Consider the following 15,912-nt stretch of genomic DNA (forward strand, 5'->3'; position numbering starts at 1 on the left):
AAATGTTGCATGCCCAGTTAGCGCTCAGCGCGCGGGTCGCGTGCAGCCGACCGAACATTTGAGCCGACGCACCGGCCAGAAACGTTTTCCTTTGTAGAATTCTTCTCGAGAGCAACAACTTTTTTTATGCACAACATTGAAATCTACCCTCAAATAAAAGAAAGAAAAAAAAGGTGTCCGATGTATGCACGCATGTCCGGCTGGATTTTAAGCGTCGTCCATAAGAACAACTCCAGCGGGCCGACCCAAACGAACAACGATTTCGTCCGTTTTTTGTTCGTTTGGGTCGGCCGTCCGTCCGACGTCCGTCCTGTTTTAGATATGGATCGGCAGCGGACCCAATGCGCCGATCCATATGTACCGGCGTGGCCGGCTGGCCTCCCTATTTTACATGATTTTCAAGTTTGAATCAAATAACATAATTTGGATCAAAAATAGCATAGTTATTACAAGCCGAATAAAAATAAAAATGTCTCACATAGTTCTCACATAGTTTTGCAAACGAATAAAAGAAGATAATTTATTTGTTGCCAACATGAGCCCACATATGCTCAACCAAATCATTTTGCAGTTGCACGTGAGTTTCCCAATCACACATGTCTTGATGAAATTGGGTGAACTGTTCAAACGTTGCCGCTCCTCCATACTCAGGCACAACATTCTCACCCGAAACTGAAATCCTTGATCGTACAGACGTTCCGGGCGCTCGTCTTCTACGATCATATTATGCATGATCACACAAGCAGTCATCACCTCCCACAGTTTCTGCATGCTCTAGGTATTAGCAGGATACCGAACGGTGCCCCATCGAGATTGCAAAACACCAAAGGCACGCTCGACATCCTTCCTAGCACCCTCTTGCTCTTGGGTAAATCTTTTCCTCTTCTCTCCAATAGGGTTGGGTATTGTCTTGACAATAGCGGTCCACTGAGAATAGATACCGTCACCCAGGTAGTATCCTTTGTCGTAGTTGTGGGCGTTGACAGTAAAGTTCACCGGTGAGCTGTTGCCTTCGGCAAGCCTAGCAAACACCGGCGAGCGCTGAAGCACGTTAATATCATTGTGTGATCCGGCCATGCCAAAGAAAGAGTGCCAGATCCAGAGATCTTCAGACGCCACGGCCTCTAGTATGACAGTGCAAGCCTTGACATGGCTCTTATACTGCCCTTGCCAAGCAGAAGGGTAGTTCTTCCACTCCCAGTGCATGCAGTCTATGCTACCAAGCATCCCTGGGAAGCCCCTGCTGGCATTCATTGCAAACAAACGGGTTGTATCTTCAGCAGTCGGCTCTCTCAAGTACTCAGGGCCAAATACAGCAATAACAGCCTTGCAGAACTTATACAAGGACTCTAGGCAAGTAGACTCGCTCATACGGACGTACTCGTCAATGAGATCACCAGGCACTCCATATGCAAGTATTCAGATGGTGACAGTGCATTTCTGATAAGAGGAAAAACCTATCTTGCCAACGACATCCTCTTTGCACTCGAAATAGTCATCATAGCCGACCACCCCTCTCTAATACGGTTGAAAAGATGCCTACTCATACGAAAACGGCAGCGAAATTTTTGATGTTTGAACAACGGCTTTGTTGTATCGAAGTAGTCCTTCCAAAGAAGGAAATGTCTGCTCTCTCGGTTGCAATTCAACGCCGGAAGGTGGCCCGGAATGGAGCCACGAAACAATGGCCGCTGGCTATTGAGGTGGTGATGGACCAACACGGCAGCCAATACATCCTCCTCGTCATCGGGCAAGGAATCGTCGGAGTCGCAAAGGAAATTCTGAAAAAAGAACTCGTTGGCGGAGTCCATTTTCTACCTTGGCAAACTGTCGAACAACTTGCGGGCGTTGATGAAGGAGACGATCGGCGAAGGCAGTCGTGGCGCGCACGGACCAGCTAGCTACCCCGTCGGCGTCCGACGAGTGGGCCGGTGTCCGACGAGCGTGCCGGTGAGGATCTGATCGGGCGGCGAGGCAGCTTCTTGGTCGGGGCGGGCTGTGTGGTGGGGGCGCAGGAGTGGGAAACAGTTGGCTCCCCGGCGGCAAGATGTCGGCGGTGGGCGATGTGGGAGTGGGCAGCGTTTCTGGGCGGATGTGGAGGCGCCGACAGCTGGCAGAGTCGCCGAAAAAATGGGCGGCGGCGTCGGCGACGACGAAGTAGGCGGGCGAGGGTTGGATGGGGGGAGGCCAATGTGCCTCTGACCAGCGGGCCTAGGGGAAGAGAAGGCGAGCGTGCGCACGTCCGTCGCGTGTCCGCGCCGACGCAAATCCGGCTTAAAAATGGACCGGGAATGAGTCGCCCGTGGATGAAAACCGGACGCCGCCCGTTTAGGTCGACACGTTGGGCCGCCTATTGTGCTCGTGCCGACCCAAATGGACGTCGGCGAACGAAATGGGTCGCCCCATTGAAGTTGCTCTAAGTAGTCCGAATTGAATTTTGGGAAACACTTTGTATCTATAGTACTGGTAAGACTCCAACGTAAGACCAAACGAACGTCGTTGATCTTCTTCAAATCTGTGCTAGGGATTAGTCTTGCTTTTGCAAATAATGAAAAAAAATCACCCCGTAACTTCAGCACGTTCCCCAGATTCCAATCGGGATGCAGATTGTCCTCCAACCTGTGCTCACCTCGCGGCCCTCGCGGATCCCCTTCCCCTGGCTCCGCCACCTGCACCTCCTTCTCTCCTCTTCGACCTCGTCGAGCGGCACAGAGAGCTCACCTGCTAGCTCCCCTCCCCCGATCCTCATTCTCTCCTAGATCGTACCGTCGCTAACATATGAGGCCACGACGCCCTCCACTACCGTGCGGCAAGCACACATGGCCCGGGAGGCTGACCAACGGCGACAGGTACACCAGGCACTGAGGGAACTGCATAGCGACTGCAGGTGATTGCAATTGCAGGTTGCATCGTACATCCGTTCTTCTCCGTGGTGATGGTGCGGTAACTCAGGCAACTAATGGTAGGAAACTACGCCTTGCTTCTAGTTTCTTGTCAATTTTACTGTAAGCAATCAATACTCTTATTTGGAACGATTCTGTCATCCTCAGATTGAATTTATTCTTGTGGAACAATGTTACTTGACTAATTGATTGCATCAGGGCCCTCACTTTATTGATAATCTTGTTTTAGCAGACATTGGCAGAAAACAAGTGACGCCGTTTCTTGATCTCGCATGCCTACTCGCCGCCCTTGGGCTCCGCCAGATCATGCTTCTAGTTAACACTAATTCTTTTCCGAACATACTCTCTCCATGTTTCTTATCCATGGTGATTTTAAATTGTAATGCAAATGCTACTTTGTGGGAGAGTATGCTTCCATAGATAAACAAAACTCAGTGAAATTTGTATGTAGGTGACACCAAACATGCATCCCCTTGTTGCCACAATCTTATTTTGTTTCTATGTTCGATGTTGTATACCTCAAAAGAGAAGCCAGATTCGTATATCGTACATATTTCATGCTTCGTGCGAGCTTCTGAATCCAGTTCAAGTGCTTCTTTTGTTTATGCAAATCGCTTCCATCTTTTTTTTCGATGTCGAGTACTCAGTCATACCTATTTGCATTGTGTGTGTCCTAAAGTTGCAGCATGGTTCCATCCAATCTTATATTTGTTTAGATTCATAAATTTGCTTCAACACCACTACCAATCATGCTTCATTCTTTCTCATTTTTTTAATCCAACGGTTGTGCTTCCGTTGCTTCGTTTGTATGCTTCTGTTGTATAGATGTTTTGTTGCTTGCATGTGACATCTTCCTTTACCTGACATGTTTCTATGGTTCAAGTGTTTATCTTCCTGGTAATTAAATTGTGCATCTACCATTACCAATGTGTGCTTGAAATTAAATTGTGCATCTACCATTACCAATGTGTGCTTGTTTTATTTCTTGCACATTGCCTTGTGTTCTCATCTATTTCAAATATTTTGCACAATATTTCATTATTTCTCGCATATGTTTTTATGGTTTCCAATTCCGACGACAACCATTGTGAGTATCTGCTTGCTTCCGTTCATTCTCATCATGGATATCCACTACATGATTGTTGTTCACATATCCACTGCATGCAACTATGCTTTGTGGTTTATTTACACCTGTATATCTGTTATGGTGAGGTTTTGCATTTATGTTTCTTATTGTACAGACATATTCTCTGGAACCATGAGTGTTTCGACCACTTGGAACCATAGTTTCTTGTGGATTATTCTAGTAACATTTTAGTTATCGAAATCCATTCCATTGCAAATGTGCATTTTGTTGTTTCTGAATATTGTCTACTTATCGATACTTTTACGCACCCGATTTAAGGCATGCATCTTGTTTGTACAGAATGCCAATGAGGCTATGTTGACGTAGAGCATGGTAGAGCATGGTGAACGGCTACAGTGTTGGCCACAGGGAGCTTATGGTGTGTATAGTGTTTTTTCATTGATGAGCCCATTTAGTGCGACAACGACTAGATGGAAACCGAAATACTGTTAATGTAATATTGTTCCATTTTTTAATCAAATTAAAGAGTTGTAAATTTTTGTTCATACCAGTGGTTTTGTTTTAATTCTCTGTGCTTCTTTTGCTTCCACAATGACCTTTTGCTATTACTATGTTCCATCACACTACAAAATGGTGCTTCCTTACAACTATAAATAGTTTGTTCCCATTACATACACTACAAAATGATGCTTCCATGCATTCGAAGAATGCTTCTATGGTATACAATCATGTTGCCATCTATAAAGAAACACATCTTAAAAATATCATAATTAGTTGCTCAATATGATTGTGACAAATAATTGTACTTTTCCAAATTATTTCCTAAAAAATGGGATTTGACATCATTCCCAAATTTATGCTTCAATGCACCAAGAAGAATGCTTCCATTGCAAAAAAACAAATCATGGTACGATCAGTAAAAAAATACATCTAAAAAATATCATAATTAACTGCCTGATTGATTTGCGAGAAAATAATCGTACTTCCAAAATTATTAAGCAGTTTTAGGAAGAAAATCAAATTTATTTTTTTGAGAAGCAACAATCTTGTTTAGAAAGCATTGGTCCTCATGAATGGATACAAATAAGATAGCTTATTTAACCATCCCTAGATTTGGGAGAAATTATTGGGAAAAAATAGGAAAAAAATTAATCACAATTAACGCTAAATCCTGCATACAAACTGACTCACGGAGGGAGTTCTGCTAGAGAATCTTCCAATCCGATAAGTAGTCTGATGCCTAGCGGCTTCCTTGAATTTTGTCATGTGTATAGCACGGCTCATTATGGCATAGTATTGGGCTAATCCGTTAGAGCTCTGTTTGAAACCACAATAGATTATGATAATTTGAATTATGAAGATAGATTATATAATCTGATTTATAAAAATAATCTAGGTGAGCATGTTTGGACGTCAGATTATATAAACTGTAATCCAGGCTTTACATTGAATAATGACTTGTTCGTTCTCTGTTTTTTTTAAAGAAGGATGGTGGTGGTAGGAATGTAATTATTTCTAACTTTACAAAGATAATGAGTCATTAGCAATTCATAATCTAATTTTAGCTGGAATAGAGTAGATTATGAGTTTTTAATAATTTATCTATCTAGTTTTTATAATCTAGACTATAATCTGTTCTGTCTGGAGATAAAATAAATTATAAAAACTAAATTATATAATTCGAATGGTTCCAAACAAGGTCTAGGTTGATGGATATTATCGGCGTTGTGGGCTTTATAGATGGTACGTTCGGGCCGGCGCGAACTGAGGTGACAATCTTTCCCAAAAAAAAAATTTACTCCTAGAATACCCTGAAAAAAGACGATTCTACCACAGAGCATGGTCCTAGTTGGGTGATTGGCTGGCCCACGCGATGCCGACGGACTTGACCGGCATGCCGCAGCTGCCGTCTGCTAGCGCCAGTCTCCGGCGGGCGGGCGACGACCTGTAGCGTCAATCGCCGTCGCCGTTGGCCGGGTCAATCTATTCTATTCTAACCGGTCCTGCACGGCCGTGGAATTTATGCGCCATGTCCAGCCACCATTCTCTCCAGACTCCAGTCCAGTACTGAAGCCTCCGGTACGTGCCCGATCGTGCATATATAAGCCGCAGCTGCTCTCAACCAAGCCGCGGCCAGCACTGATTGACACGCCGCGGGGCGACATGGCAAGGCTCCTCCTTTTCGCCGCCGACCACACCGCCGGGCAGCCGGTGGCGCCGCTCCTTCTTCTCGTCGTCGTCGTGCTGGGCGTCGCGGCGGTCGTCGTGTCGCTCTGCGCCAGCAGCACGCACGAGAAGCTGTGGGGGCAGCGGCGCGGGTCGCCGTCCGCGCCGCTGGCCAAGGCGGACGACAGCGGCGTCGTCGGCGGGAGCAGCCGGAAGCGCCTGCTGTCGGCAACGCTTAGCGGGATCGGCGGCAAGGCGGCCAGGATGGTGTCGTGGAACCGGCGGTCTCCGTCCGCGCCGGACGGTAGCGACGGCGACGAGGAGGAGGAGGTGGCCGCTCTGGGGATGGAGGACGACGACGAGGCGGTGTGGAGGAAGGCCATCATCATGGGGGACAAGTGCCGGCCGCTCCAGTTCTCCGGCCACATCGCCTTCGACTCCGACGGCAACCAGCTGCCGCCCCCGCCGGCGGCCATCAAGAAAGCCGGCCCCCACGTCCACGCCGAGAATTAACCAACGTCGCCATAGATCACCGGTGGATTGATGCTCGCGCGCGTCGGCTAATAATATCAAGTCAAGTCACGCCTTTTTCTGCTCGATTTTGATACGCCCGCGACGGCAAAGGGTTGACGCGTCCGGTGTAGGCACGCACACAAGCGTGTAGCAGTGTACATGTACTGGTAGTACTACTCATGTCGATCGTGTCCATATTTCTTGAAAAGCCTTAATGCGACTGTTGGACAATAAGTTTTCTTCGAAGCCACTACATAGCGGCGCCCCATGAACGCCTTTCCATGCGGCGGTTTACCGTCATGCATGCAAGCTAATCCATCAACATGACATTAACATAGATTCTTGGGAAAATTTAACTAGAAGCACCGCACATCGAACTTTTCATGCGGCGGGTGCTGCATGCGTCGCGATCACGCTACAGTAGATTTGTTAATTAAATACAGAAGCCATGCAAGCACATGCACCGAGTGTGCTACAATGCTTAAATAGTTTGAACATGCTGCCGTAAATCTCCTCTCTCTACCAAGCATGCATGCAATGATGTCATCAAAATCCTCTTTAATGTTTGAAATTCAAAAAGTTTTATCTCTAAAACGATTAATTTGATCAATGATCTGTTTTCACAATTGTCTTTGTCGCGGTGAGATCTTTGAAACTAGATCGCATATTGACATGTTTTGAAAACTTTTTTTTTCGTCTATATTTGCCACATTGTTGCAATTACTTGTCATATTTGTAAACACTTACTTGCCTGGTAAAATATAATCGTTGCACTTTTTTTCATATTTGTAAACACTTACTTGCCTGGTAAAATATAACTAAATTGCCATGTTTTATAATTGCATGTAGAAAATGACAACTTGAGATAATAAATCTGACAATCGTAAAACATGGCATTTTAGTTATATTTTATCAAGCAACTTAGTGTTTACAAATATGACAAGTAAGTGCAACAATGTGGCAAATATGAATGAAGAAAAAATTGTGAAAATATGTTAATATGGGATCTAGTTTCGAAGATCTCATCGCGATAAAGACAATTGTAAAAACAGATCATCGATCAAATTAATTATTTTAGAGATAAAACTTTTTGAAATTCAAACATTAAAGAGAATGTTGATGACGTCATTGTATGCATGCGTGATAAAGAGAAAGGGATTTGTGCTGCATGTCCAAGCTATTTGAAGTAATGTGAGTATGTGATTGAAGGGACACACTAATTTTGCATGCATGTTAATGTTGCATTAGGGCCGCAGCACGGGAAGACCCGGGTGCGGCATCGCTATGTAGTGGGATCCAATTTTCTTTCTTTCTAAAAGGCTCAAGGCTTCACATGACTGTACAAATACACTCGTATAAAAAATGCAAGAGTCAATTACACCCAAGGCATTGGAATAGTGCTAGAGCTTGCGGCATACATCAAAATGATGCAAAAAACCTATCTTTGGCATTGACTCAGATCCAACGGTACCAAGAGATCGCATCTGATGGCTGGAGGCTGACCGTCCAAAATTTTCGGACGGCGCACTGGTGCCTAGCAGTAGCCTTTTTTCAATTACTGCTGGAGACGGGGCATTTCATTGTTAAGGACGATTCTTTTGTGTAACTCTAAGCAATTGAATCTGGTAATTATAAATGAAAATGATTGATTGCGATAAAAGTGAGTGGTGTGTTTGGTGTATCGTGTCAAACATTAGTTATGCGCGTGGTCAAACATGTTCAAGTCTATTAATTCATTATTTTATCTTGTGGTAGTACTAGTAGCAAATGATTAGTTTTTTTAAATGATAAGTGCTACACGTAATAGTAGAAAAAAAGGCTTTAGTCCTGGTTTTCAACCGGGACAAAGTTATCGGGATTAATGTCCATTACTTTTAGTCCCAGTTGGCTTACAAACCGGGACTAAATGAGCTTCACATGACCGTCGTGGGGCACCCAGGCAGGAACACCTTTAGTCCCGATTGGTAACACCAACCGGGATCAAAAGGCAGCCACGTGTCAGGAGCTCGCAGACCCTGTGGTTTTTATTTTTTTGAAAGGATTGGAGGGGGGTTAGGGGTTTTGAAGGGTTTTATTAGTGGTTCCATATTGTGTTAGCTAGCTACAACACATAGAGAGAAGTGACATCTCTTTCTCCGTGGTTGGTCGACGATAGCTACTATACATATAGAGAGAACTCGACCCTAGCTAGTAAGCAAACGAAGGAACCATTAATTATACAACATCCTCATGAACATATATAGAGAGAAGTGACCTCTCTTTCTTCGTGCTTGGTCGAACAACTCGACGCTACTACATATGGTACACGATCATGCATATATACAATATATAACAACTCTTGCGATCCCTAACTAGCTAATATCTATCCACCAAAATCGGTATGGAAATCCTGATGATATTCCCTGTCTGATGGTATGACATGCTCAACAAAGAATTTCGCCAACTCCTTTTGAATTGCTCGTATGCGATCAGTTTGTAGGAATATGTCCCCCTTCCGTACGATCTAATTTAAAGAAGGGGGACAATAGGTATATATATGGATGAAACTCAACACAGTTGATGATAATAAAATAAAAATGTGAATATTGTTTACGTACTTCAAGTTCTTTAAAGTACCTGCCCTTCTCACAGATCGTCGGGTGAATCCACTCGCAAACGAATAATTCATATAAATTATTCCCGGATTCCTGGCTCAAGCAGTATTTTACGAGAATAGAGTTTAGTCAAAATAATAATCAAACATGATAATGATATTGAAACTATATAATGAATGACAGATGCGCCGAACTAGCTAGTACTACTTACTTGGGAGAAGGAAAATCGCAGCTCCTTATTATATTCACATTTAGCTTTTTTGGTGAACTTTTTTCAAACCCTGCACGGCAAAGGAAACGATTACTTTATATCAGGAAATAAAAAAAAGTTATCGATATGGTGCGATAATGATTGAACTTACTTCTAAAGCATTTCAGTAACCGGCGCCAAGTGTACAGGGTCTTTACGTAGCGAGTCCAAGACAATTACTACTCCATCGTCAACCCTAATGATTAGTAGAACAAAGTGAAACTTACGCATGCATAACTCATCAGTTACACTTATAACCTCGAGTAAGCGAAACAGAATGTGCAGAAGACAACTAGCTAGTAACGACACTCACCTGAAGTTGTAAGGAAATAGCATTTTCCTTCTGTCATGTTGTCGAAGTAACACATTTAGCAAGGTGTTCTCTGTATCGATGGGATTCGTGCATACATTATGTGCATTTATGGTATCTAGTTAACAAAACCAATGTCATATATTTGTCCTTTTTTACATTCGAGGATCTTCAATCTGCATAATATAGTAAGGATAATTACACATGCAAGAATGAAGGAGCTGAGCTAAATACTTAATTATAAAATAATACTTACAAACAATAGCAACTGACGATCGTTTTGTCGAGCACGTCTTGATTGCATAACTGAAATAATTCGTCAAATTCAATGTAGATACTGTTGGTCCCATCCTTGCAGGCATTCAAGTACCAATTATGTGGTTTCGCATCATTGTTGATAGTTCCGTCAACTGCTCAGGTTTGATGAGAGGCTTGCCGTGCTCGTATCTAATGGCTACATACGAATTGAATCAATCAAAGGTATTGAAGGTATTATCAATATGTTGCGAATAGACCCGGAGGTCATAGTTTTCCCAAATGCCAACTCTCATAAAAAATAGTATACGGCTAGTAAAGAAATTACTGTTGGGCAATTGACAGAAAAGCGGATATTTATGTGATATTTACGGCAATGATCATGTATATATATGCATCACGTTCATAAACAAATTGGCCGACTCCTGCGTGCACCTATTACTATTATTCCACTCATCGACCGCTATCCAGCATGCATCTAGAGTATTAAGTAAAACAGAGTAATGCATGGAGAACAATGATATGATGTAGACAAAATAAACTCAAGCAATATGAAAAAACCCCGTCGTTTTATCCTTAGTAGCAGCAAGACAAAGACACATCTTGTCCCCTTCTATCTATGTGATATAGAAATTCGTGAGGTTGAACCTACCACAACGCACGTTTTTCATGGAAGAAATATCGATCTAGTTGGTCAAACTATTTTAATAAATTAGAGAGAATTACGAAGCTATCATAATCATGCACATAAGAATCATATAAATATTCAGAAGATACTTAAATATTTATTATGAATAATCTAAACATAAACTCACAATTCATCGGATCTCTAACAAACACCGAAATTTAATGGACGTCTAGATCACCGTTGGGCTAATCAAATCAAGTCACGGTTTTTATTCTCGATTTTCGTGTACGTGTACACGCGCGACGGCAAAGTTTGACGCGCCCGGGTGTATGCACGCACATAACTAGTGTAGCGTGTAATAGTACTACTTATATCATGTCCATTTTTCTTGAAAAGCCTTACTGCGATTACTGGACAATGATTTTCTTTTCTTTCAGAAAGGCTTAAGGATTCACAGGACCTTACAAATACACTCATAGAAAATGCCATAACCAAATCTCATGCAGTTCGATGTACTCCCGTCGTTCCTAAATATAAGTCTTTCTAAAGATTCTATTAATGAACTATATACGGATGTATATAAACATATTCTAGAGTGTAGATTCATTTACTTTGCTTTGTATGTAGACCCATGGTGAAATCTTTTAAAAAACTTATATTTAAGAACGGAGGGAGTAATATATATGCATGTGTTATTGTACTCAAGAACTGTGAATCCCAAGTGTCAGCGTTCCTACTGTTGATGCAGAGGATTGTGAAGATCTTGAGAAGGAGTGGGAGGCCAACTATTTGACTCATGCGCCAACAAGCTGGCCCACTCGCGATCGCAAGATTTCCCTGTGGCTTGCAAGCCCATGCTGGGCCCGCTAAGGAGGGTGTAACTGTAGCGTGTACTTAAGCGTTCGTCAAGCTAGAGAACGCTGGCCGGCGACGGGCGCCTTCGGCCGCGTGTAGAGAGAACTGTCGTGTGGGTTATTTCTTTGAACCCATTATTACAGATAATTATGAGCATGTGCAGCGAGAGGCCGTTACCGTCCAAGAGGTGCGACGACACGAATGGGTCTTGGACTAGAGGACGAGAGTGTGGGATGATGCATGCACTAAGGGTGTGCTTGATACAATACATGAAGGGTGCATGAGTTTAATAGTTTCCTTCTTCACCCATTTTTAAGTGTTTGGTAGCCTACACGGCGCCTTCTTAGCATGCATAAGCTCAGCTCAAATACCCTCTTAGTATGCATCAAGAGTGAACACCTCAACAGCCGTTTACTCGTCAGCATGCATGGGTGAAACGAACGACAATGTGTTTTAAAAGATGTTCAAAATTTATATAAAATAATTTAATTTTCAGAAAATGTTCAGCATACCAAGAATTATTCAGTTTTTTTTCAAATTTGCAAAAAATGTCCCGATTTTTAAAAATCGTTAATTTTATAAAAATATCCAGATTTTCGAAATTTCTTAACATTTTCAAAAATCGTACAAACTTTTATAATTTAGATTTCTAAAAATATTCAGATTTAAAAAGATTAAACTTTCAAAAAAAATTAGAATTTTCAAAAACTTTTAATTTTCAAAAAATATATTTTCCCCATGTTTCAAAAAAAATTGTTCACATTTTTGAAATATTTCGTTGACTTATTTGACAATACCGGTTGCTACAGTATAGGCCAACATGTCTAAACAGATGCAAGTTATCAAACAGATTCTTAACTTAACATGTTTCAACGCATACATCACTACCAAGAAACACTAAATGTATGTACTCAGCGTGTCTATAATCAGCATGTATCAGAAAAGAACAACTATACTAGGTTGGAAATACTACAGCCTAAGTTGGTGAAGGGAGGGGCTGGCGAAAGCGACGTGTTTGAGTATGATGACCAAGATCAGCGCCTTGAAAACATGACTACCATCGGCGATTATAGCGAAGAGGGTGTGAATACGAATGGATCACCTGCAGCATTTAAGGATTTATTTTTCGCGTTGCAACACATGAACATATTTGATAGTATGTAGTACTCCCTCCGTTCGAAAATACTTGTCATAGAAATGAATGTACGTAGATGTGTTTTAGTACTAAAGAGTTGTGTTGCTGACATCAGGTGGGGCGTCTTGTGCAAAGAAATGACTCGGCGTGGCATCGTTGATTACTAGGACTTCCCATATATAGGATAAAATCAGCCTGGTCCTTGGATAGGGACAAGTTTGGAGTGAACTCCAACATCGTGTCGGGAGTATTAGCTAGAGAAGAAGAAAACTCAAAGCTAGCTACGAGCCATATCACGTCGATATCCTCCATGCATGGTGGCAACTGGTCCTGAAGCTGGCCGGGCGGAGGTGCCATTAAATTGAAAACCGAAGCTGGCAAATCTCTATATGTATATATACCTAACCCAGGTAGCAATCTGTCACCGCCTTCACTCAGTACCAAGGGCTGCTGCATGCGATCATGAGCCCTCACCACCATCTCTCAGTCTCCATGTACATCATCATATGTCTTTGCTACTCGCCGGGTATGGCTACCGCGCTATCCTTCAGCTTCAACTTCTCCAGCTCCGGCTCCGGCTCCGGCGACCTCTGCGACACGGAGCTCAGGTGCGAACGTGACACGCGCATGGGCTCTGGCGTCATCGAGCTAACCAAGAACGAGATAAACGGCAACGTCTTAAGCGTCGGTCGGGCATCGTACGCGCGCCCGGTGATGCTCTGGGACGACGCCTCCGGCGAGGTTGCCAGCTTCTCCTCTAGCTTCACGTTCCAGATCAAGCCCAAAAACAGCTCGGACGACCATTTCGACCTATGTAACTTCACTACCGCTGCCGACGATAATGCTGACGGTATGTCTTTCTTCCTGGCGCCCTACCCGTCGAGGATCCCTCCCAACAGTTGGGGCCCCAACTTCGCCCTCTTCAATACGAGCAACTGCTTCAATGCCACCGGCGATGACCGGATAGTCGCCGTGGAGTTCGATACCTACCTCAACGACTGGGACCACAGCGACAACCACGTCGGCATAGACGTCAACTCCATCGACTCCAAGTCCTACATGAACGTGACCAAGCGTATGGTCTCCGACGACGCCACCATGACTGCTGAGATCAGCTACGACAACCGCACGGGTATCCTGGTGGCTCGAGTCCAGATGGACGGCGACGAGCGGATTTACAACGTAAACACGTCGCTGGACATGAAGAGAGAGCTGCCCCTACAAGTTGCAGTTGGCTTCAGCGCAGCAACGGGTTTCTGCGCCGAGCTGCATCAGGTGCTGTCTTGGTCGTTTAGCTCCACTATAGACGATGATGCCACCGCGACAGCAAGTACCGTTCCCCGGCTGCGACGTCGATCACTGGTGCCTGTGCTAGTGCCTTCCGCGGCAGCTTTTCTCGTGTTGCTCTGCGGCGGCGCCGTCATAGTCCGTCAGCGGCGCAAGCGTGAGCAAGCTGAGTTCGAGAAAGGTGTAGGCCCTAGACGGTACCGTTACCATGAGCTCGCGGCCGCCACCAAGGGTTTTGCGAAGGAGGGGAAGCTCGGGCGTGGTGGCTTCGGCAGCGTCTACCAGGGCAGCGGTCTTAGCGACCAAGACAGCCTCGTGGCCATCAAAATGTTGTCTCCGGAATCGTTTACGCAGGGGAGGAGAGAGTTCGAGTCAGAGGTGAAGATCATCAGCCGGGTGAGGCACCGCAACCTTGTGCACTTGCTAGGCTGGTCCGACAGCAAAAGAGGGCTCCTGCTCGTCTACGAACATCTGTCGGAAGGCAGCCTCGACAAGCACATATACAACACCAATCGTCCTCTCACTTGGTCAGAAAGGTATGGAATTTCTCCATTTTTTGGGATCATTATATTACCAACATTGGCTGTAATTCAATCACAAGGCAATGAACCTGGTCTAACCGATTCAATTAACACACATACATATAGTATATATGTACAGTCAATGTTTTAAATAGCGGGCTACGGCAAATAGCGGCGAGCCTCTAAATCAGCTATAGCGGCGTATTTGTACATGATACCATTTAGCGACACCTTGTTAAAAAGGCTATAGCGGGGCTATAACGGGCTATTTAAAACTATATGTACAGATCCAAAATTATCCTTGGGCTGGGATCTGCACTACGCTATCTCCACACAGAGTGCGATCAATGCGTACTGCATGGTGACATCAAACCCAGCAACATGCTCCTCATCTCATCACGCGGCACCAAGCTGGCGGATTTCGGGCTGGCGAGGCTTGTGGATCATGGAGCAGGGCCGCAAACGACTAATATCATCAAGGGCACCGAATGGTACATTGACCCGGAGTTTATTCGCTCACGCCGGCCGAGTACCGAAGCGGACGTCTACAGCTTCGGCATCGTTCTGTTGGAGGTTGTGTCCGGTAAATCCCCAGGGATGGGGATGGAACACCGGGTCGACGAAGTCAGCCCGCTGCTCATGTGGATCTGGGACATGTACGAGAAGGGCACCATCCTTGACGCAGTGGCTAACATGTTACCCGGTGGTAACCAGCAACTCGACGACGACTGTAAGCGGCAGATGCGCCGTGCATTGGTCGTCGGACTCTGGTGCACGCACCCACGCATTGGCACGCGACCGTCCGTTGTGGAGCTCATGAACGTCTTGCAATCTGAGGATGTCATGCTGCCGACCCTGTCATGGTCGATGTCCGGCGGTTCCCTTGGATCACACGGACATAATGCATCGACATCGGCCAATTGATGTTTGCAGTATTGCTTCTTTGGGCAATCAGTGGCAAATGACCAAATTTACTTTACTGGAGAGACTCTGATATAAAAGAAGGATCACTGATAATGGTAGTTGTTCAACTAAAAATAATGGAAGTGTTAAACGTGCTATATCCATACTGTTGGCAGGAGTTCTAGTCAACTACGCTTGTCCATGTATGCATGCATTACCCAGATGGCGTGGAAACATTTGAGGGAAACATGTGTCCAACTCTCATCACCAGAAGCCACTTGACCCATGGGTGAGCGCACATGGACCTTAACACCACACCGGTAGCCGGTGGCTCGTCATCCGGTGGGACGAGGAAACGCGCGCGGGAAATGTCAACCGACATACTCTGCGGCGCGCACGATCTGTTCAACGAAACGCCCGTAGCCAACGACGACGAGAAGACCAACCACTTCATACAGAGCATCATCTTCGAGGGTGCTCCGGCGGTCGTAGGTGGTGCTGGCTA

The 15,912-nt window shown here is 44.7% G+C and overlaps 2 protein-coding genes across 2 annotated transcripts; both read left to right on the forward strand.

Moving 5' to 3' along the window:
• Nucleotides 1–5,997: 5,997 nt before the first annotated feature.
• On the forward strand, nt 5,998–6,911 carry LOC123439117. Its single transcript, XM_045115864.1, has one exon. It carries the CDS (start codon nt 6,013–6,015, stop codon nt 6,667–6,669), a length of 657 nt encoding a protein of 218 aa, XP_044971799.1. The 5' UTR covers nt 5,998–6,012; the 3' UTR covers nt 6,670–6,911.
• A 6,099-nt stretch (nt 6,912–13,010) lies between these two features.
• On the forward strand, nt 13,011–15,428 carry LOC123439072 (L-type lectin-domain containing receptor kinase IX.1-like). The gene is made up of 3 exons (XM_045115827.1): nt 13,011–13,046; nt 13,111–14,519; nt 14,792–15,428. Exons 1-3 carry the CDS (start codon nt 13,011–13,013, stop codon nt 15,426–15,428), a joined length of 2,082 nt encoding a protein of 693 aa, XP_044971762.1.
• The last annotated feature ends 484 nt before the right edge of the window (nt 15,429–15,912 follow it).

Source organism: Hordeum vulgare, chromosome 3H, assembly GCF_904849725.1.
Source record: "Hordeum vulgare subsp. vulgare chromosome 3H, MorexV3_pseudomolecules_assembly, whole genome shotgun sequence".
Taxonomy (NCBI): Eukaryota; Viridiplantae; Streptophyta; class Magnoliopsida; order Poales; family Poaceae; genus Hordeum; species Hordeum vulgare.

What these genes read in the sequence shown, in the direction of transcription:
- LOC123439117 (XM_045115864.1), top strand. Translation starts at nt 6,013, where the DNA reads ATGCGCCATGTCCAGCCACCATTCTCTCCAGACTCCAGTCCAGTACTG.
- LOC123439072 (XM_045115827.1), top strand. Translation starts at nt 13,011, where the DNA reads ATGGTGGCAACTGGTCCTGAAGCTGGCCGGGCGGAG. An exon ending in CTGAAGCTGGCCGGGCGGAG is followed by an intron (nt 13,047 to 13,110) that starts GTGCCATTAAAT and finishes TAACCCAGGTAG; the next exon opens with CAATCTGTCACCGCCTTCAC. An exon ending in CCTCTCACTTGGTCAGAAAG is followed by an intron (nt 14,520 to 14,791) that starts GTATGGAATTTC and finishes CTATATGTACAG; the next exon opens with ATCCAAAATTATCCTTGGGC.